Here is a 22301-nt window from a genome sequence, read left to right as displayed (position 1 = left end):
TGCGATGTTCCAAACCATATGTCCGCTGCAGCTGGACAAGAGAGAGCCATGATAAAACAAAAGTTTTGATCAGTTAAGAAAACAAATTAAAAAAAAAAAGTTCTGAATACAAAATTGGCTCCCTATTAACAAAGATGGTTAAACAAGCTATGAAGGAAAAATACTGGCGTTTTGGTGCAAGTACAGTCACTAATGCAAAAATATTGCGATGTCAAAACGATACGATCAGTGCTAATTTGTACATCTGGAGGTCCCGGATCACAGTGAGTGCAAAACGGGCGCTGTTATCCAGGTGGCTCATGAGACGTGACAAACACACATGTAGCAGCGCAGCAGACAGCGTAAACAGCCAAATAGAGGACTATCTATGGGGGTGAAATTGACAGCGAGCTACAAGGTGGTGATTAATTCAAAGCATTGTAGACATCACTGCAGAACACCCACTATTTGCATAAAATCTATTTTAATTGGTCGCATTCACATATTCAGCAGATGTTTTTGCAGCTGTATCGAAATGCTTGTATCTGGTTGAAATTCTGGTGAGTTACCGCCGCTCTGAAATGTTTTGGGCTAATAATGTGAGAAATAACAAAAAATGATATATAATAATAATAATAATAATAATAATTTTAAAAAGTTGCTTAGGAGCTAGAAAACAAGGTGAGCATCTCAATTGGCTCCATCTTGAAACTGACCCATAGCCTATAGCCCATAGCCCACATACTTGAGTATAGCAGTGGGGCTTACACAAGTCCGAATTTCTTATTTGAAGACATCAATTTACAGCAACATTTTGATGTCACAGACACTGGGCGATGCATACAGAACACCCGCCATATGCATACAGTGCATTCGGGAACTATTCAGACCCCTTCACTTTTCCCCACATTTTGTTACGTTACAGCCATATTCTAAAAGGAATTAAATAGTCCCCCCCCAATCTACACACAATACACCATGACACAGTAAAAACAGATACACATTTTTGCAAATGTACCACAGTAACAATAAAATTCAGGAATATCACATTTACATATGTATTCAGACCCTTTACTCAGTACTTTGATGAAGCACCTTTGGCAGCAACTACAGCCTCGAGTCTTCTTGGATATGACGCTACAAGCTTGGCACACCTGTATTTGGAGAGTTTGTCCCATTCTTCTCTGCAGATCCTCTCAAGCTCTGTCAGGATGGATGGGGAGCGTCGCTGCACAGCCATTTTCAGGTCTCAGAGGATGTTTAGATCGGGTTCAAGTCTGGGCTATGGCTGGGGGTCCTTCACCCCAGTCTGAGGTCCTGAGTGCTCTGGAGCAGGTTTTTAATCAAAGGATCTGTCCGTTCATCTTTCCCTCGATCGTGACTAGTCTCCCAGTCCCTGCCGCTGAAAAACACCACCCACAGCATGCTGCCACCACTATGCTTCATTGTCAGGATGATGCCAGGTTTCCTCCAGACGTGACGCTTGGCATTCAGGCCAAAGAGTTCAATCTTGGCTTCATCAGACCAGAGAATCTTGTTTCTCATGGTCTGAGAGTCCTTTCGGTGCCTTTTGGCAAACTCCAAGCTGGCCGTCATGTGCCTTTTGCTGAGGAATAGCTTCCGTCTGGCCACAACCATAAAGGCCTGATTGGTGGCGTTCTGCAGAGGTGGTTGTCCTTCTGTAAAATTCTCCCATCCCCACAGAGGAACTCTGCAGTTCTGAGAGAGTGACGATCAAATTTTTGGTCACKTCCCTGACCAAGACCCTTCTCCCCCGATTGCTCAGTTTGGCCGTGCAGCCAGCTCTAGGAAAAGTCTTGGTGGTTCCAAACTTCTTCCATTTAAGAATAATGGAGGCCACTGTTCTTGGTGCCCTTCAATGCTGCAGAAATGTTTTGGTACCCTTCCCCAGATCTGTGCCTTGACACAATCCTGTCTCGGAGCTCTAAGTATAATTCCTTCGATCTCATGGCTTGGTTTTTGCTCTGACATGCACTGTCAACTGTGGGACCTTATATATACACACACACACACACACAGGTGTGTGCGCGCCTTTCCAAAACATGTTCAATCAAGTTGTAGAAACATCTCAAGGATGATCAATGGAAACACGATGCACCGGAGCTCAATTTTGAGTCTCATAGCAAAGGGTCTGAATTCTTAAGTAAATGTGATTTGTTTTTATTTTTAATACATTTGTAAAAATATGTTTTTCGCTTTGTCATTATGGGGTATTGTGTGTAGATTGATTGATGTTTAATCTTAGAATAAGGCTGTAAAGTAACAAAATGCCAAACTGCAGTCAGTTCAAGACCCTGGTGAGGACGACGAGTATGCAGATGAGCTTCCCTGAGACATCTGGACAGTTTGTGCAGAAATTCTTCGGTTYTGCAAACCCACAGTTTCATCAGCTGGTCTCAGACAATTCTGCAGGTGAAGAAGCCGGATGTGGAGGTCCTGGGCTGGCATGGCTTCTAGTGGCCTGCGATCGTGAGGTCGGTTGGACGTACTGATAAATTCTCTAAAAAAAAKAACAACGTTGGAGGAGGCTTTTGGTAGAGAAATGAACATTCAATTTTCTGGCAACAGCTCTGGAGGACATTTCTGCAGTCAACATGACAATTGCACGCTCCCTCAACTTAAGACATCTGTGGCATTGTGTTGCGACAGAATTACACCTGTGTAATTATAATGCTGTTAAAATCAGCTTCTTCATATGGCACACCTGTCAAGTGGATGGWTTATCTGGGCAAAGGAGAAATACTCACTAACAGGGATGTAAAACAAATGTGCACAACATTTGAGAGAAATMATCTTTTTTGTGCATATGGAACATTTCTGGGATCTTTTATTTCAGCTAATGAAACATAGGTCCAACAATTTACATGTTGCGTTTATATTTTTGTTAAGTGTAATTTAAGATACCAATGTAGCAGTAGACCAAATATCACAATATTGAAATATAACTTAAAATAAATCAATGTAGGCTACAGCAACAAAACATGAGAATATATAGTGCTTTGCCGTGATAATATGAAACGTATATTCAGAATAACTTCACAGTACAGAAGTTTGTGAAGGAAAAATATGTTCCTACCTTAGTTTTCAAAACCGCCCACAATGACTCTTTCCATGTCAAGTCCATGTAACTCCTGACAGTCAATTTCTTGCTCAAAGCCATGTGGCTGTGACATAAGGCAAATCTACATCCCCGTTTGAACACAAATCAGGTCACCCTCTTATCCTCCCTCTGACCCCAGTGTCTCGTACACTGCATACGCCATCTGTCAAATCATCACCACAATGCCATAATGAGAGGGGATTTAACTAGTGGGAGGAGGGAAACACGCTGTCACATTCCTTTCTCACTCACTCTCGCACAYCTGAATGGGTCCAGATGCTAACTGCAGAATGTTGATGCACTCAGCTGAGGGATCAAAGGCCAGAGAGTTTCTCTCAGAGCCGGGACATTGAGGAGGGAGTGTCCCCTACATGTACAATGGATAAAGGTCTGTGTGGTAAGGGCAGTGGGGGTAGGATTCAAGCAGGGGTAGCTCGGTTTAGTTTCGGAGGTTGATGCGGCCTAGGGCAGGGCTAGATTGGAATCTAGGATTGGAGTTTGGGTTGAGGGCTGGTACACACAGCAGTAACTGAGGACATTCTGCCATTCTAGACAGCGTCTACTTCTGTGCGTGACTAAGAGATGATCGTTCAGTGGGAGTGGTACCTGTGTTGGGTTAGTACACTGTGTGCCTGTGTGCTCTTGTCTGCGTGTGGTACCTGTGTTAGGAGGTGTCTCTCAGAAGAAGTTCTTGATGAGGGGAGTAAGCAGTTTGACCCACAGTTTGACGTAACGGTCTGGCTGCTGGAACGTAGAGCTGGACACCTCGGTAGACCTCTGGTACAACAGCTCCTGCTCCTGTGTGGGTGATAGAGAGACAGCGATCGGGATGTAGAGAAGCAGAAAGATAAATAAATAATGTGTGTATGAAGGGGAGTGGCAGGTAAACACAGCACATTAAAATTGAAGGCCATAGTATAGCCATACATCAGCTCCCACTGTCTCACATACAGAAATGTAGCACAAGTTGCTGAACAAGTTTCCCTCCAAGCTCGATCTCAGTCTGCATTGCATATGCCAGCTCAGCATAGTTTATTATACCAGGAACTATCAGACCAGTTGAATTTTGTAGACAGGCCTTTGGTTGAGAGCTGTATAAAGCAGAGCCACAGTATCGAGCCATCAAGTCCGTTTAAATAAAGTTTTCAGTTTGAATGGCCTACCTCCTGCAGCTGGGCCTGTAGTACCTGGTTCTCTGTTACTATGGCGAMCTGGGCCTCCAGGTCCCGGTGCACAGAGCGATAGCCAAAGTTAGGAGACCCAATCAGTGTCAGGCATGGCCGCACTTGCCCCCGTAGGTAGTACCACAACCCTGCGTGCACACACACACACACACGAGAGAGAGATATTGGTGGAGGAAGGAAAGAGGGGAGTAGTTTCCCCATATCAGTGATTTGTTCTGCAGCTGGGGGTCAGGGTCTGCTCTACTCTAATGGTCATTGATTCTCTCCCAGCTGGGTGCTGTGTGTGTTCTCCCCCACTGTTCTCGCTCCTGCAGTGCTTGCTGTGCTTACGGGAAACCGCCGACCCGCCCTGCTTCATCTAATAAAAGGGACTTCTCTTCACTGTGTGTGTTCATTTCCCGCTCTCCCTCTCCCCTACATTTTTTCAAAGACTGGTCTTTTGAAGAAAAAAAAAAKAACTTACCTAGCTACTAATGCATCACTAACATTTCAGTTTCAAGTCAAATATGATTTATTTTGGACACATTGCCTTTTTATTCTATAAGTATCAGCGAAAGAGAAGTGCATGTTGGCAGTAGTTTAGATATCATTTGTCAGAGCATTGTTTATAAGCCGTTTCAAATGGGGATTTTGGTTCCCATTTCCCACGCCCACAAATATAAAGAACACACTAAAGCACAGAAACCCCCGAAGTCCATCAAAACCCAGAAATGACTGTGTGTGTGTGTGTGTGTGTTTCCTTGGCCCGGGGCTAAGGGTGAATGACTTGACAAGCCGTTGTCACTCCCGCAACATGTCTAGCTTACCACAGGGACAGAACAGCAGAGCCAGAGAACAGAACAGTAGAACGTGGTCCAGCTAATCTGTCTGTCAGACTGGAATAGACACTCTGTGCGAGTCCCAAAGGGCACCCTATTCCCTAAATAGTGAACTACTTTTGACCAGGGCACATAGAGCTCTGGTCAAAAGTTTAGTGCACTATATAGGAAATAGGGTGCCATTTGGGACACACCCTCGGCTTCCCAGAAGCTCACTCTCTGACCGTGGCACATCATAGCAACAACAATCACATCACTACCTGGCATAACTCACAGCCAAACAGAACTAATCACAACGGAGTAGAATCAATCTAGGCTCTCAGGCCAAGGGTTATATTGTGTGTGTATTCTACTTTCTCTGCGTGTCACCCACCCTTGGCGTGGAAGGTCCATTGTGCTCTGTGGTACTCGTGGAGGTGAACCCTCTCCTGCTGTCCCAGCTGACACACTTTGCTGTAGAACTGTCTGGCAATGTGGATGTAGGCGGCTGGGATCTCTCCGGCAATGCCCTTGGCGCCGAAAAACCCGTTGACCTCCGGGGAGGCGGTGAGGATCCGGTAGTCGGCGCCCAGCCCGAGAACCAGRGACATGTAGGCCCTGGTCAGGTTGAAATACCCCGACGTCAGAAACACCGTCGCACCGGGACCTGCATCAGTCAGCAAACGCTACAAGGAAATAAGGTGAAGTTCAGATGTAGTGGCCACATTTACATTTTTAAGTCACACATGAACAAAAAAMACAAAAACATCCCAAGATAACATGTGCAATGGGAGTTGTTTGTCCAATATTAGTTGGTGAGGGTAGTGGTATCCAGYTGCATGTCTGTGTACCCACCTGTGTGACCTGCTCATCCACCTGTATTCCCAGAGGTTTCATCTGAACCAGAGGAAAAACCCAAGTATCCTCCTTCCCTCCTTCCTCCCCCTCGCTCTCCCGCACTAAACGTTCTGATTCGGCGATGTGTTGCCGTGCATGAGCCGTGTTGACCACCTCCATGATGTGTTGCCGAGCCGARGCCGAAAATTCATCCCTGTTGCCTAGTGACAAAAGAATGTAGTGATGTAAGAGAAGAGGAAACAGACCGACCTGGTTAAAGCTAGAATCCATTTTAGGATTTCTAAATTAATGATATATACACACACATCAATTAATTCATGAAGAACATGACTTATAAATGCCTCATGACCTTAGTTAAACAAAAAAACATGGTCAAAATTATAATGTCGGTATCATGGTCAGTCCTAGCAACCATAGCGATGTCTATGAATTTAAGGGTGTCAACTTTCTCCAGGCCCATCCCTAAGCTTTTTACCAAAACACATGAGGGGGGTGACCCCTTTATTATTGTTTCGATTAAGGATTCTAGCTTTAACCATACACTGCAGCAAACGTTGAATGACATCTTTCTCACACACACACACACACACACACACACACACACACACACACACACAGTGTGCAGTAGAGCAGGTGAGTGCATAAAGTACAGTAGGTAATTTAGTTCTGGGCATGACGGCTGTGGGTCAATATCTGGACTACGCCTGGCGGCTGGGGTAACGCACAGACATGACTCGGAGAGAGAGGAGTGAGGGAGGGGAAGGAGTGAGAGAGGGGTACCTGTAAGTTCAGCATTTGAGTTCATTCTAAAGACGTGCATTTAAAGTTAACGCTCCCCTTCAGCTGGGGAACTTCATTCACTAATGATTAGAGTGTGTGTGTCTTCCCACTCCGTACTGCTTACCAGCAACTCTGACATCACTGCTCTATTTCTGGTCTCCGTGCCAACTGCGGTCCAGTTCTGCAGACGTGTCATTCAGCTCTCTCGCCTGCCTCCCACTCTCTCATTCACACACATGCCAGTTCGCTGATTTCACCGTGTGTCTGAACTGGAACCAGACTACAATTGCAGCCAATCTGATTCCATTAACCTTTCCAACACCACCACATTAMGAGTGTGCGGGCAGAACTGAGCAAGGAGTTACACACTTAGGGTCTGTGTGTGTGTTACCTCTGTGTTATGTGTGCGTTTTATACCTCTGTAGGGGTGCACCATGCCGTACATCATGCTCACAGAGTTGTCGGTCTGTAGCTGTAACGACACGTCACCCACGGCGCCCACCAGATCAGAGAAGAAGTCYGCCACCTCCCCACAGTTCTCCAGGAGCACGTAGCGGTCCTGTCTGTTGGTGAAGTACGAGTCACTCAGGTTGGCCCTGCGGAAGGAGGGAGGAGAGACGGAGTGAAGGACAGAGAGACAAGGTTGAACGAGAGATGCCAAAAAAACATCAGCTACTGTATGAGAAAAACACCAACTGTTTTTCGTGAGCGTGTACCCGCTGATGATGAGGTCGTCATCAAACAGGTAAGCTTTGATGTGCTGTACCCCGATGGTCTCGTTGAAGCGCTGTGGGACCAGGAGCCGGAGCAGCCCTCTCAGGTCAGGGGTATGGTACAGAGATACACGCATCTGACTGCTGTACTGCTTCAGCAACGGCAGCAACATGCTTCTAGAGTTAGTCTTACCTAGACCGACAGAGAGAAGGGTTACAAACAGACAACTTTGTAAGAGTAATATGGCATTCTCCCTCACACACACMCCTACCTCGTGAGCCACGAGTGTAGTCAAGTAGAATGGAAACCTGCAGGTCGGGGTTGTCACCCTCCTGTGAACGCTCCAGAGCTTCCTGCATACAGTCCACCAACTCCTGTTCCAGCGGCCCTGTACCCAGATACAGGGAGGCCATCACCACCCGCCTCTTAGCCGTCTTTATACGAGCCTGAACAGAAAAAAACAATAAATTACAGTAGATTCAGGCATTACAGGACACAAACTAGAGGGCTTCATCAGGGGGCTTGAACTCCCTCCAAATAAAATTCAAAGACGTCAAACACACAGAGCCTGATATTCTTCCAGCCTAGTCATTATTTCTCAATCAGGTGAGTCACATGCACTGTTTCCTAATGTTCCCACACAGCCAAATAAACAGCTTTTTGTTGTTGTTGCTGTGCCCGAAAGGGTTGATGCCGGTGACTCAAGCATTATCACAAACTCACACATCCTGTAAGCAATTCAAACAAATAGTCAACCACGGAAAGATACAAACACACACACAGTTGAGCGCCACTGTGGTATAAAGAGCACACTGTGTTGGASGGAACAATCAATTATTTCCTTTCCTAATTTTTGGTTTATTACACCCTCTTTTTTAGTACATCACATGATTTAGAGAAAGCTTCCACCACACACACACCTTACCTTCATGGTGTGGTAGAACTGGTCAGGGGATGTGAGGATGTGGATGTGTGTGCCGGGCACCCTGAAGGCGGGCACGTGTTCTGCCATCCAGCGGAAGCGGGCARGGAGGCCATCGGTGCCCTGAACTCCAGTCGAGCCAGGGGACCTGAAGACAGGAAGGGGAGAGGGGTCTGCCTCCGCTAGGAGAGGGGCTAAGAGCAACACGGATGACCTGGAAGAGAGAGAGGTAGGGGGTGGGGAGACGTGGAGGGAAAGAGAAAGAGATGGAGGGAAATTTGTCTATAGCTGGAAAACATTGTGATATACTGATGGGTTCTGACTTATAAACTTGAAATATCCTTAAAATCAACTCACTACACTAAGAGAGAGAGGGGAATGCAGAACATGTTTTTGTTGTTTACAGACAGATTATTTCACTATATCACAATTCCAGTGGGTCAGAAGTTCAAACACTAAGTTGACTGTGCCTTTAAACAGCTTGGAAAATTCCAGAAAATTATGTCATGGCTTTAGAAGCTTCTGATAGGCTAATTGACATGATTTTAGTCAATTGGAGGTGTACCTATGGATGTATTTCAAGGCCTACCTTCAAACTCAGTGCATCTTTGCGTGACATCATGGGGAAATCAAAAGAAATCAGCCAAGACCTCAGAAAAAAATTGTAGACCTCCACAAGTCTGGTTCATCCTTGGGAGCAATTTCCAAATGCCTGAAGGTACCACGTTCATCTGTACAAACAATAGTACGCAAGTATAAACACAATGGGAATACGCAGCCATCATACCACTCAGGAAGGAGACGTCTTCTGTCTCCTAGAGATGAACGTACTTTGGTGCGAAAAGTGCAAATCAATCCCAGAACAGCAGCAAAGGACCTTGTGAAGATGCTGGAGGAAACAGGTACAAAAGTATCTTTATCCACAGTAAAACGAGTCCTATATCGACATAACCTGAAAGGCCGCTCAGCAAGGAAGAAGCCACTGCTCCAAAACTGCCATAAAAAAGCCAGACTACGATTTGCAACTGCACATGGGGACAAAGATTGTACTTTTGGAGAAATGTCCCCAGGTCTGATGAAACAAAAATAGAACTGTTTGGCCATAATGACCATCGTTATGTTTGGAGGAAAAAGGGTGAGGCTTGCAAGTCGAAGAACACCATCCCAACCATGAAGCACAGGGGGTGGCACATCTCCCGGGTGGCGCAGTGGTCTAGGGCACTGCATCGCAGTGCTAGCTGCGCCACCAGAGTCTCTGGGTTCACGCCCAGGCTGGGCTGGGTTCGTGCCCAGGCTCTGTCGCAGCCGGGAGATCCGTGGGGCGACGCACAATTGGCATAGCGTCGTCCGGGTTAGGGAGGATTTGGCCGGTAGGGAGGGTTTGGCCGGTAGGGATATCCCTGTCTCAGTATGTAAAAAATGTAATAAAATGTATGCACTCTACTGTAAGTCGCTCTGGATAAGAGCGTCTGCTAAATGACTAAAAATGTAAATGTAAAAAAATGTTGTGGGGGTGCTTTGCTGCAGGAGGGACTACACAAAATAGATGGCATCACGAGGAAAGAAAATTATGTGGATATATTGAAGCAACATCTCAAGACATCAGTCAGGAAGTTAAAGCTTGGTCGCAAATGGGTCTTCCAAATGAACAATGACCCCAAGCATACTTCCAAAGTTGTGGCAAAATGGCTTAAGGACAACAAAGTCAAGGTATTGCAGTGGCCATCAAAGCCCTGACCTCAATCCCATAGAAAATATGTTGGCAGAACTGAAAAAGCGTGTGTGAGGAAGGAGGCCTACAGTTACACCAGCTCAGTCAGGAGGAATGGGCCAAAATGCACCCAACTTATTGTGGGAAGCTTGTGGAAGGCTACCCGAAACATTTGACCCAAGTTAAACAATTTAAAGGCAATGCTACCAAATACTAATTGAGTGTATGTAAACTTCTGACCCACTGGGAATGTGATGAAAGCTGAAATAAATCATTCTCTCTACTATTATTCTGACTAACTAACATTAACTAACATAAGACTTGGAATTTTTACTTGGATTAAATGTCAGGAATTGTGAAAAACTGAGTTTAAATGCATTTGGCTAAGGTTTATGTAAACTTCCGACTTCAACTGTATGTCTTTGTCTTATGCAGCTGTGTGACCCTGTTGGTGAATAAACTGGTTTGAGCTTTACTAGTCATACTGAGTTTTTACTCTGTTTATTTAGAACCTAACAATACAATGATGTCGCCCCTATGAGGCTACTCCCCCAAATATATATATATATATATATATATATTTTTTTAAATCAGCTAATGACCGTTGGGCTATAGTGCGAATTCAAATGCAACTAGACAAATCATGACGAAAGATAATGTTGAAAGCCTGGGCAGAGGCGAAGTGCAGGCGATGGCAAATCTTCTCTAATACTACTTTCTGGTGGAGAAGCAGAGCAGGTGTGTGTGCGCACGCACATGATGGAGCAGTGAAGAGGAATGGGCCATCTTACTGAAGTGAGCTAGGTTATAGGCCTTCATCATGGGCTGGATAGAAGCAGTCTACCGTCTTCAGAACTGGATAATAATTGCTTTTTTTGCCTAATAAAATAGAAAAATGTATAATATTGTTCGTACTATCCCTCAAAGCTGTGATTGAGAATAGTCTAGGCTATAGACTTTCATCTGTTATTTTTGAAAGCCACAACAACTAGGACACCTTCATAGGCTAGAATATTTGGGAAACAAGCTACTGTTCATAACTTTAACATGTCTTTCATGATAGGCCTAGGAGGAGGATAGATTGACAATTTGGTTTTCAAACTCGCATTGAGGTATTTTCCCGGCTATTGATATTGTTCGCTTATAATTAGTCCTCTGGCTACCTTAAGGTTTTAGGCTATTCAAATAACTGAGATAAAACATTAATMGTTTGATCTGGAAAAAGCCATGCATAAAAACGATGAAGCATAGCCTTCCGTGATATTCATAGCCTATCAAATGGAGAGACAAGGGAATATAGGCTTCTTAATTATTATTATTATTTTTTAAATAAACAGGTAGACAAGCTATGAAGTATAATCTTTATTATGGTGATCCAACATCTCGGTGTCCTATCCATATAGATTAAGTATACAATACTACCCCTGTTTTACCACTGGACAAAGGTTGGATGGGTGTAAGTACACTGGAATACAGTGTCTATAGAGAGAACACACTAGTTTCACTCTTCGTAGAACAGTGGTAATATCATGAGGATAGATCTTAGAGAGCTGAGATATGTGCTGGGGGAATTTATGAAAAAAAGTTAGTGCAATAGGGGCATACCGGTGACAGCTAGAAGAAAGCCATTTTAGTTGTGAGTACGTGTGGCTGCCATTGTACGTGTTTGTCCCGGGGGTTAATTTAGATCATGTGTCTTCCATCCAAACAGTTTCTTATTACTGCTAACAGGCAACACAATCCTCCTCTCTTKCCTCCCTCCTTTACCCCACAGTCAGGAAGGCATTGACAGACAAATGTGTCATTCATTCCCATCAAACTGAAGAAAACAAACTAAAACATGGAGTGACCACTTGAACAATAAAGGCTCATTTTCGTTTTTCACTTCTAAACGTTTTMCTACGGTGTGCCCAAATTAATATGACCATGAATACAGTTCAAGTCGGAAGTTCACATACACCTTTGCCAAATACATTTAAACTCAGTTTCACAATTCCTGACACTTAATCCTAGTAAAAATTCCCTGTCTTAGGTCAGTTAGGATCGCCACTTTATTTTAAGAATGTGAAATGTAAGAATAATAAACTCAGCAAAAAAAAGAAACGTCCTCTCYCTGTCAGCTGTGTTMATTTTCAGCAAACTTAACGTGTAAATATTTGTATGAACATAAGAAGATTCAACAACTGAGAAAAACTGAACAAGTTCCACAGACATGTGACTAACATACAGTGGGGAGAACAAGTATTTGATACACAGCCAATTTTGCAGGTTTTCCTACTTATAAAGCATGTAGAGGTCTGTCATTTTTATCATAGTACACTTCAACTGTGAGAGACGGAATCTAAAACAAAAATCCAGAAAATCACATTGTATGATTTTTAAGTAATTAATTTGCATTTTATTGCATGACATAAGTATTTGATACATCAGAAAAGCAGAACGTAATATTTGGTACAGAAACCTTTGTTTGCAATTACAGAGATCATACGTTTCCTGTAGTTCTTGACCAGGTTTGCAAACACTGCAGCAGGGATTTTGGCCCACTCCTCCATACAGACCTTCCCCAGATCCAGCTGGGCAATATGGACTTTCAGCTCCCTCCAATGATTTTCTATTGGGTTCAGGTCTGGAGACTGGCTAGGCCACTCCAGGACCTTGAGATGCTTCTTACGGACACTCTTAATTGCCCTGGCTGTGTGTTTGGTCGTTGTCATGCTGGAAGACACAGCCACGACCCATCTTCATGCTCTTACTGAGGGAAGGAGGTTGTTGGCCAAGATTCGGATACATGGCCCCATCCATCCTCCCCAATACGGTGCAGTCGTCCTGTCTCTTTGCAGAAAAGCATCCCCAAAGGATGATGTTTCCACCTCCATGCTTCACGGTTGGGATGGTGTTCTTGGGGTTGAACTATCTCTCCTTCTTCTCCAACACAGCGGTGAGTTTAGACCAAAAAGCTATTTTTGTCTCATCAGACACATGACCTTCTCCCATTCCTCCTCTGGATCATCAGATGGTCATTGGCAAACTTCAGACGGGCCTGGACATGCGCTGGCTTGAGCAGGGGACCTTGCGTGCGTGCAGGTTTAATCCATGGCGGCGTAGTGTGTTACTAATGGTTTTCTTTGAGACTGTGGTCAGCTTCTTCAGGTCATTGACCAGGTCCTGCCGTGTAGTTCTGGGCTGATCCTCACCTTCCTCATGATCATTGATGCCCCACGAGGTGAGATCTTGCATGGAGCCCCAGATCGAGGGTGATTGACCGTCATCTTGAATCTTCTCATTTTCTAATAATTGCGCCAACAGTTGTTGCCTTCTCACCAAGCTGCTTGCCTATTGTCCTGTAGCCATCCCAGCCTTGTGCAGGTCTAAATTTTATCCCTGATGTCCTTCACAAGCTCTCTGGTCTTGGCCATTGTGGAGAGGTTGGAGTCTGTTTGATTGAGTGTGTGGACAGGTGTCTTTTATACAGGTAAGAGTTCAAACAGGTGCAGTTAATACAGGTAATGAGTGGAGAAAGGAGGGCTTCTTAAAGAAAAACTAACAGGTCTGGAGAGCCGGAATTCTTACTGGTTGGTAGGTGATCAAATTACTTATGTCATGCAATAAAATGCTAATTAATTATTAAAAATCATACAATGTGATTTTCGGGATTTTGTTAGATTCCGTCTCACAGTTGAAGTGTACTATGATAAAAATTGGAAGACCTCTACACGCTTTGTAAGTAGGAAAACCTGCAATATCGGCATGTATCAAATATTGTTCTACATGTATATGAAATAATGTGTCCTGAACAGGGGGGGGGGTCAATAATAAAAAACAGCCGTATCTGGTGTGGCACAGGCCATTAAGTCTGCAGTGTACCTCCTCCTCATGGACTGCACCAGATTTGCCAGTTCTTGCTGTGAGATGTTACCCACTCTTCCACCAAGGTACCTGCAAGTTCCTGGACATTTCTGGGGGGGGGGACATTTCTGGCCTAGCCCTCACCTTCGATCCAACAGGTCCCAGACGTGCTCAATGGGATTGAGATCCGGGCTCGTCACTGTCCATGGCAAGAAGACTGACATTCCTGTCTTGGCAGAATCACGCACAGAACGAGCAGTATGGCTGGTGGATTGTCATGCTGGAGGGCATGTAAGATGAGCCTACAGGAAGGGTATGAGGAGGAGGGTGTCTTCCCTGTAACGCACAGCATTGAGATTGCCTGCAATGACAACAAGCTCAGTCCGATGATGCTGTGACACCGCCTCAGACCATGATGGACCCTCCACCTCCATCCCACTCTCAGAGTACAGGCCTTGTGTAACGCTCATTCCTTCGTCAATGAACGCGAATCCGACCATCACCCTGGTGAGACAAAACCGCGACTCGTCAGTCAAGAGCACTTTTTGCCAGTCCTGGCAAAGACCGTACCTCCGCCTTTGTGCAAGGAGGAGCACTGCCAGCGCCTGCAAAAAATGACCTCCAGCAGGCCACAAATGTGCATGTGTCTCTGTAAACGGTCAGAAACAGACTCCATGGGGCGGTATGAGGCCCGACGTCCACAGGTGGGGGTTGTGCTTACAGCCCAACACCAGTGCAGAGCGTTTGGCATTGTGCCAGAGAACACCAAGATTGGCAAATTCCGCCACTGGCGCCCTGTGCTCTTCAACATGAAAGCAGGTTCACACTGAGCACTGTGACAGACGTGACAGAGTCTGGAGACGCCGTGGAGAACGTTCTGCTGCCTGCAACATCCTCCAGCATGACCGGTTTGGCGTGTGGGTCAGTCATGGTGTGGGGTGGCATTTCTTTGTGGGTCCGCACAGCTCCAGTGCTCGCCAGAGGTAGCCTGACTGCCATTAGGTACCGAGATGAGATCCTCTTTGTGAGACCATATGCTGACACATGCACATTTGTGGCCTGCTGGAGGTCATTTTGCAGGGCTCTGGCAGTGCTCCTCCTTGCACAAAGGCGGAGGTAGCGGTCCTGCTGCTGGGTTGTTGCCCTCCTACGGTCCTCTCACGTCTCTGATGTACTGGCCTGTCTCCTGGTAGCGCCTCCATGCTCTGGACACTACGCTGACAGACACAGCAAACCTCTTGCCACAGCTCGCATTGATGTGCCATCCTGAATGAGCTGCACTACCTGAGCCACTTGGTGGGTTGTAGATCCGTCTCATGCTACCACTAGAGTGAAAGCACCGCAGCATTCAAAAGTGAACAAACATCAGCCAGGAAGCATAGGAACTGAGAAGTGGTCTGTGTCACACCTGCAGAACCACTCTTTTATTGGGGGTGTCTGGCTAATTGCCTATAATTTCCACTTTTGTCTATTCATATTGTCACAGACAGATGTGAATTGATCAGTGTTGCTTCCTAAGTGGACAGTWTGATTTCACAGAAGTGTGATTGACTTGGAGTTACATTGTGTTGTTTAAGTGTTCCCTTTATTTTTTTGAGCAGTGTAGATACTTTTGTACCAGTTCCCTCCAGCATCTTCACAAGGTCCTTTGCTGTTGTTCTAGGATTGATTAGCACTTTTTGCACCAAAGTACATTAATCTCAAGGAGACAGAACGGGTCTCCTTCCTGAGCGGTATGACGGCTGCGTGGTCCCATGATGTTTATACTTGCGTACTATTGTTTGTACAGATGAACGTGGTACCTTCAGGCATTTGGAAATTGCGCCCAAGGATGAACCAGACTTGGCTGATTTCTTTTGATTTTCCCATGATGTCAAGCAAAGAGGCACTGAGTTTGAATGTAGGCCTTGAAATACATCCACAGGTACACCACCAATTTACATCATTTTCTGGAATTTTCCAAGCTGTTTAAAGGCACAGTCAACTTAGTGTATGTAAACTTCTGACCCACTGGAATTGTGATACAGTGAATTATAAGTGAAATAATCTGTCTATAAACAATTTTTGGAAAAAATACTTGTGTCATGCAAAGTAGATGTCCTAACCGACTTGCCAAAACTATTGTTTGTTAACAAGAAATTTGTGGAGTGGTTGAAAAACGAGTTTTAATGACTCCAACCTAAGTATGTAAACTTCCAACTTCAACTGTACATGCAAGTGCCTCCATCATCTGTCAAATCAAGCCTCTAGGGTGCCATGAATATTGAGATAAAACTGTTCTGTCTATGGCCATAAGCATGCTATACTGGTCCTTGAAAACTATACAAATACCACATATTATTATTAAGAGTCCCATGTAGCCTAGCTAGTCTAGGTGCCATGATAGCCACCTCAGGTTATAGGAATGAAGATAAAGCTCAGCTATGTCCCAAATCGCACTCTATTCACTACGTGCCCTGGTCAAAAGTAGTACACTAAATAGGGAATTTGGTGCCATTTGGGACGCAACCCTAYTCTGGATGAGGAGTCGTTTTGACCGCCCAGGGTTGATCTCACTCCTGCATGACAGTCTACAACCCTGACCTTGGTACTCACAGCTATGCCTAGGCCAGACAGACTGTCTGTGAGGCACTATGGTATTAGCTACTTAAAATGATGTAAAACTGACGCATACTATATGCAGTTGTGGACAGACATCTGACAGTCGTTGTTACTTTAGGTTTTCAGGAAACCACAAAAAGACCTTAGATATGTCCTCATTCTGAGAATTTCTGAGTCACTCTTACTCTACACGCAGAGACTTGACAACACAAGGAGGAAGAGGCGAATTCACAGATAAGGGCTAAAGAAACTGGAAAGGAAGTCTCATATCGCGCCATATCTAGCCTACAGAGAATGTTTTGCAAAGTTTATATCTACTGGCTGAACTTGACTTGCACGTGTGTTTATTATGTAACCTTGACTTGAGCATGTAGCTATGTTGTAAGATTTAACCTATTTGCACACAACAGTAATGACAATCAGATCAACGAATGCAACATAAAAATGTTTCAATAATATTCGACGCAAGCTATCAAATTGATATTGCGAAAAAAAAAAAAACAGGAAACACTGTGCACGTAAAGACAGGCAGTAAGCACACGTCGCTGGCAAGACATGAGAGCTCTGTCATTACGTCTGACGAAGAAAAAGTGTCTTTTTTTATCCATGTCTACAACAGTCGTATATTACCCTCTCCTCCGATCCCTTGTGCGGAACAATCGGTCTGATATTCGGGTGAAAATCCCGGTGAGGACCGGTGTGTACACAGAGTACACAAGCCTCCTCCACGACATGGGAGCCGCCATCATGACAGCCGTTTCAATCCACCCAACTTTATCAGCAAATTGAGACGAAACAAGGAAATCCGCACTGCTCATGCACAAAATGTTCTGCACACAATGTTCAACGTATGTGCATCGGGGTACAGCTGGATTATAAATAAACTTTCTGAAATTTAGTTGAGGGCAGAATCTGGATTAAAGAAATCTATGTATCCACATTATTTCAGTGTAACTGAATGCGCCACACACAGTACATTACTTATTTGTCTGTATTAATAATACATTTCCAGTTCTAGCGGGACCTCTAGCGGTCGAGTTCTGAACTACAGAGCCAGGTGGTTCTGTCCGGGACCTGCCTTTGAGGGTACTTTATGGGCACCTTGAAATCGCACCTCTACTACAGGCTACACATTTAGCTATCAGGGGTAGATCAATATTCTAAGGCAAAAAATATTTACTTGGATGATAGCCTACCTAATTCAAGTGGCCTTACAGGCAGAAGGCTTTGGAAATTGCAAAGATAAACTAATCTAACTAGGGTTCCTTATAGCAGTGTTTCCCAAACTCGGTCATGGGCCCCTCTGGGTGCAAGTTTTGTTTTRTGCCCTAGCACTACACAGCTGATTCAAATATGCTTTGGTTATCCACGTTATTTGAATTAGCTGTGATGTTCTAGAGCAAAAAACAAAACGTGAATCCAGGGGTGCCCATGACCGAGTTTGGGAAACCCTACTTTCTAACCTGTACCCTCACGCATTGAGTACCGGTACCCCCCTGTATATAGCCTTGGTATTATTTTGTGTTACTTTAAAAGCCTTGGTATTATTTTGTGTTACTTTAAAAAAAAAAACTTTAGTGTATTTAGTAAATCATTTCTTAACAACATTTTTTAAACTGCATTATAAGTAAGCATTTCACGGTAAGGTCCAGGCTGTATCACAACCGGCCGTGATTGGGAGTCCCATAGAGCGGTGCACAATTGGCCCAGCGTCGTCCGGGGTTTGACCGGTGTAGTCCGTTATTGTAAATAAGAATTTGTTCTTAACTGACTTGCCTAGTTAAATAAAGGTAAAATAAATAAATGAAATAAAAGGTATACACCGGTTGTATTGATTTGGATTTGATTTTTGGAGTACATTATACCCAACAGAAGGGACAGGCTATACAACTTACCATACGAGGTCCGGAGCCTGCTGTTTTTCTGTTCTACATGATAATTAGTTGCACCCACCTGGTGRCCCAGATATAAATCAGTCCCTTAGACGGTAACAATGAAAAAACGCAGTGTGACTGGCGTCGATTCCAGAGTTGAGTTTGAGGGGCCTACAGTATACTGTGGAAGCTTGAGTTTAAATTGTGTATTGGGTAACACTTTGTTTATAAGTGCAGTAGGCTAGTCGTCAGGCTTGAATTGTGGTTTTTATCAAGGGTAGTCTAAGCAAACGGCTTTAACTGTTTCACCTTGTCAGAGGAGTGGATGGGAAGGGAGGACTCACCAGCCAATAACTACGGGAATCTTCCCGTAAAAGGCCACGCACTGATTATTTATTGGCAATCTGCCAACGCGCGCGCGCGTGTGTGTGTGTTTACTGGAAGAACCTCAGAGCTGAGGAGGTGGAGCCTTCGCTCTACTCGTTGACCGCGGTAACACAGCTACCTCCGTTTGCRGGAGAGAGAAAGAGTGAGAGAGAGAGAGAGAGAGAGAGAGGGGGGACGCCGACGTCTTTACCGATACACTCCTCCGTCGGTTAGAAGAGGCAGTCTATTCAGAGTTAATGACCAAGTTAATAAATGATTTAACACATAGACATTCGGGGACTTTGGATATTTTCTCCCTGGAGAGGAACGCTGGACCCCGGTACAGGAACAATCTCCAAGGTAAATAAACAGGCTCCATACCGGGGCATAGAGTGCTGCTGTTGCTGTAAATGGTGCATAAAATAGCACACTGCATATGTGTGTAACAGTGCACATGTTAAGCAAGACGTTGTAATTGCGCAAAAACATGATTATCATAACGGCGATATGYGAAGCCATTTGTGCCTCCAAAACATCACAGGGAACCAGCACTACTACAGGCAGCTTAATGGCGCAATGCAGAACAGGACTTTGCTTTTGAGATGTATTATACTCATTCTCCTTATTCCAGATAGACACACAGAGATAGACAGTGCTATGTTGTACACTCRTGGAAGGAAATAAGCCTCAAATAACCTTTTGGTGTTCAACAGATTGCCACATACCTTTTTTTTCAGGTCAAAACTGTTCCTTGAGGAACCTCTCTGAAAAGGTTCTTCAAGGAACCCCTGTGTAAAGCTTATAACAGTAACKTTTTTGTGATGCAAGGGGTTAAATTTTGAACCTATTCAATAATATATTGTAGTGGCAACAGCCTATCAGAAGATTGGAGGCATGACTTTTAGTTATGTTATTCATGTTAACCCTTTGCTATATTGAAACATTAAAGGTTGTTCCAAGAACCCCTCAACTAACCGACGGTGAAAATATGAACCCATTGACTGCAATGGCTCCTTGAGGAACTCCAGGTTTCCTCGAGTCAGCCTACGCTCTTAGAATTAGGGGGTAAGTCACATTTCTATTATGTGGCTGGAAGGGGCCTCAGCTCAGCTCAGACAGACACCATGTTTAGCAGCTGCAGAGCGGGCAGTTATGGCATCTCTTGCCGCTTCAAGTAACAACTAGCACCGGTCCTTGGTGAATGGAGATCTATTCAATATGGAGCTGGGCCCATTCCATCTTGCTTCAAATGCACTGATCAGCAGCACAGTGAGACGGCCAGACCCACCCACCTGGGGGTAGCCTATTTACCATGAAACCGGAGAACCATAGAGCTCTGCTGGTGAAAGCAGCAGGCTGCATGGGAATCAGGTTATTTATTCAGAATGAACCTGGACTCATTCATAATAACCCGGTTTCTGAACCCCCTCCCCCCCCCACCCAGTGGTAAAAGAGAGTTTGCGCTGAGCTGTTTAACACTGTACACGTATAGTGTGTGTGTGTGTGTGTGTGTGTGTGTGTGTGTGTGGTGTGTGTGTGTGTGTGTGTGTGTGTGTGTGTGTGTGTGTGTGTGTGTGTGTGTGTGTGTGTGTGTGTGGTGGTGAGAGAGAGAGGTGACAACACAGTTATTTGGACCTTAATGTCAAAGATGATAATGACCTGACTGACAACAGGGATCGAGGTTCAAACCTCTAGCTGAATGTTTGTGGGTGTGTAGGTTTTTGTGAAAGTGTTTTATATACAGAAGATGTACTCCACCATGTGTTGGCCTCCATATAGAATCAGTGGAAAAAGACTACTTCACACCTTTGAAGTGTTCACAAGAGAAAATGTATGATAACACTATTATAACACATTTCTGCCCCCTGCTCTCTCTCTCTCTCTCCTTTCTCTCTGCAGCTGTCTGCAGTGGGTGGTCTCTCTGAGGTCCTCTTTGGACTGCTCCTCAGTGTCGTCGCTCTGGGAAACGTGTGTGCACCCCCCTCCTCCCCACCTTCCTCACGCCCTCTCCCCCCTCCTCCCTCACGTCATCGCTCCCTTTCCTCCCCTCCTTCCTCACGCCCTCACCCTTTCCCCACATCGCAAACCCTCTTCATCCCTTCTTCTCTCTCTCCCTCCTGCCCCCTACTCTCCCTCGCCCCTCCCTGCTCTGGACCCCCCACCCCTCGGTCAGCAAGCCGAGCAGGGGGGGTCAGGGCGCCATGGTAACCCACAGCAGGCGCGACCCCCCCACCATGAGCAGCATGACCCCCCCAGAGCCCAGAGGTCATGGGTCTCGTGTGCACCCCCTGCGCTATAAACCCTTCAGCTCACATGCACACTACCAACAGGTCAGTTAAATACTGTCATGACTGTGTCAGTCAGCTCCACATGTACTCGAGGTAAACTAGCTAGCCTCATCATCATTATTCCTCCCCCAGTCTCTTGGTTTGCCCAATTGTTATCTTTACAACATAGTATAATATGGTTCCTCTTGTTGATAAATCAATCCACTTTTATTGGTCGCATACACATATTTAGCAGATGTTATTGCGGGTGTAGCGAAATGCGTGTGTTCCTAGCTCCAGCAGTGAAGTAATATCTAACAATACACACATCTAAAAAGTTAAAAATAAAATTAATAAATATAGAAACATTAGGATACATATACAGTGTCTTCGGAAAGTATTCAGACCCCTTGACTTATTCCACATTTTGTTATGTTACAGACTTATTCTAAAATTGATTAAATAAAACCATTTCCTCAGCAATCTACACACAATAATACCCCATAATGACAAAGCAAAAACAGGTTTTTAGAATCTTTAGAAAAACAGAAATTCCTTTGCTATGAGACTCGAAATTGAGCTCAGGTGCATACTGTTTCTATTGATCATCCTTGAGATGCTTCTACAYCTTCATTGGAGTCCACCTGTGGTAAATTCAATTGATTGGACATGATTTGGAAAGGCGCACACCTGTACATATAAGGTCCCACAGTTGCATGTCAGAGCAAAAACCAAGRCATGAGGTCGAAGGAATTGTCCATAGAGCTCCGAGACAGGATTGTGTTGAGGCACAGATCTGGGGAAGGGTACCAAAACATTTCTGCAGCATTAAAGGTCCCTAAGAGCAGTGACCTGTTACATGCCTCTTAAATGGAAGAAGTTTGGAACCACCAAGACACTTCCGAGCTTGCCGCCCAGCCAAACTGACAATTGGGGAAAAGGGCCTTGGTCAGGGAGGTGACCACCAACAATGTCACTGACAGAGCTCTAGAGTTCCTCTGTGGAGATGGGAGAACCTTCCAGAAGACAACCATCTCTGCAGCACTCCACCAATTAGACGTTTATGTAGAGTGGCCAACGGAAGCCACTCCTCAGTATTTATTATTTATTTTATTTAACCTTTATTAACCAGGCTAGTCAGTAAGAACAAATTCTTATTTACAATGACGGCCTACCAAAGGCAAAAGGCTCCTGCGGGGACGGGGCCTGGGATATTTTTATTTTAAATATATTTACTATATATATATTATAATTAATACATATATATATATATATAACAAC

At 44.7% G+C, this 22301-nt stretch overlaps 2 protein-coding genes across 5 annotated transcripts in view; one reads left to right on the top strand and one right to left on the bottom strand.

Annotated features, from left to right (window-relative positions):
• Window positions 1-17400, bottom strand: part of LOC111978207 (CDP-diacylglycerol--glycerol-3-phosphate 3-phosphatidyltransferase, mitochondrial) — a 50860-nt gene extending 33460 nt beyond the window's left edge. Inside the window, exons 1-10 of one of the 2 annotated variants that reach the window (XM_024008130.2) lie at window positions 17144-17400; window positions 8359-8569; window positions 7705-7879; window positions 7436-7625; window positions 7137-7315; window positions 5937-6139; window positions 5476-5767; window positions 4264-4412; window positions 3760-3898; window positions 2222-2500 (exon numbers count right to left, since the gene is read on the bottom strand). In XM_024008130.2, the coding sequence (XP_023863898.1) occupies window positions 3779-3898; window positions 4264-4412; window positions 5476-5767; window positions 5937-6139; window positions 7137-7315; window positions 7436-7625; window positions 7705-7879; window positions 8359-8569; window positions 17144-17331 (1707 nt within the window). In that variant the 5' untranslated portion in view covers window positions 17332-17400 and the 3' untranslated portion in view covers window positions 2222-2500; window positions 3760-3778. Of the gene's footprint in view, window positions 1-2221; window positions 2501-3759; window positions 3899-4263; window positions 4413-5475; window positions 5768-5936; window positions 6140-7136; window positions 7316-7435; window positions 7626-7704; window positions 7880-8358; window positions 8570-17143 lie in introns of those variants that run through there. The other variant, XM_024008129.2, reaches the window with a different exon arrangement.
• Window positions 17401-18864: 1464 nt separating this feature from the next.
• LOC111978620 (suppressor of cytokine signaling 3) overlaps window positions 18865-22301 on the top strand; it is a 21859-nt gene continuing 18422 nt past the window's right edge. The window contains exons 1-3 of one of the 3 annotated variants that reach the window (XM_024008785.2): window positions 18865-19113; window positions 19703-19818; window positions 20653-21083. In XM_024008785.2, the coding sequence (XP_023864553.1) occupies window positions 20955-21083 (129 nt within the window). In that variant the 5' untranslated portion in view covers window positions 18865-19113; window positions 19703-19818; window positions 20653-20954. Of the gene's footprint in view, window positions 19819-20652; window positions 21084-22301 lie in introns of all 3 variants that reach the window. The other 2 variants (XM_024008784.2, XM_070448616.1) reach the window with 2 other exon arrangements.

The sequence above is a fragment of the Salvelinus sp. IW2-2015 genome, linkage group LG18 (assembly GCF_002910315.2).
Source record: "Salvelinus sp. IW2-2015 linkage group LG18, ASM291031v2, whole genome shotgun sequence".
Classification (NCBI taxonomy): Eukaryota; Metazoa; Chordata; class Actinopteri; order Salmoniformes; family Salmonidae; genus Salvelinus; species Salvelinus sp. IW2-2015.
Note: the sequence above shows the minus strand (reverse complement) of the source record. Positions and strands in the feature narration are given on the sequence as shown.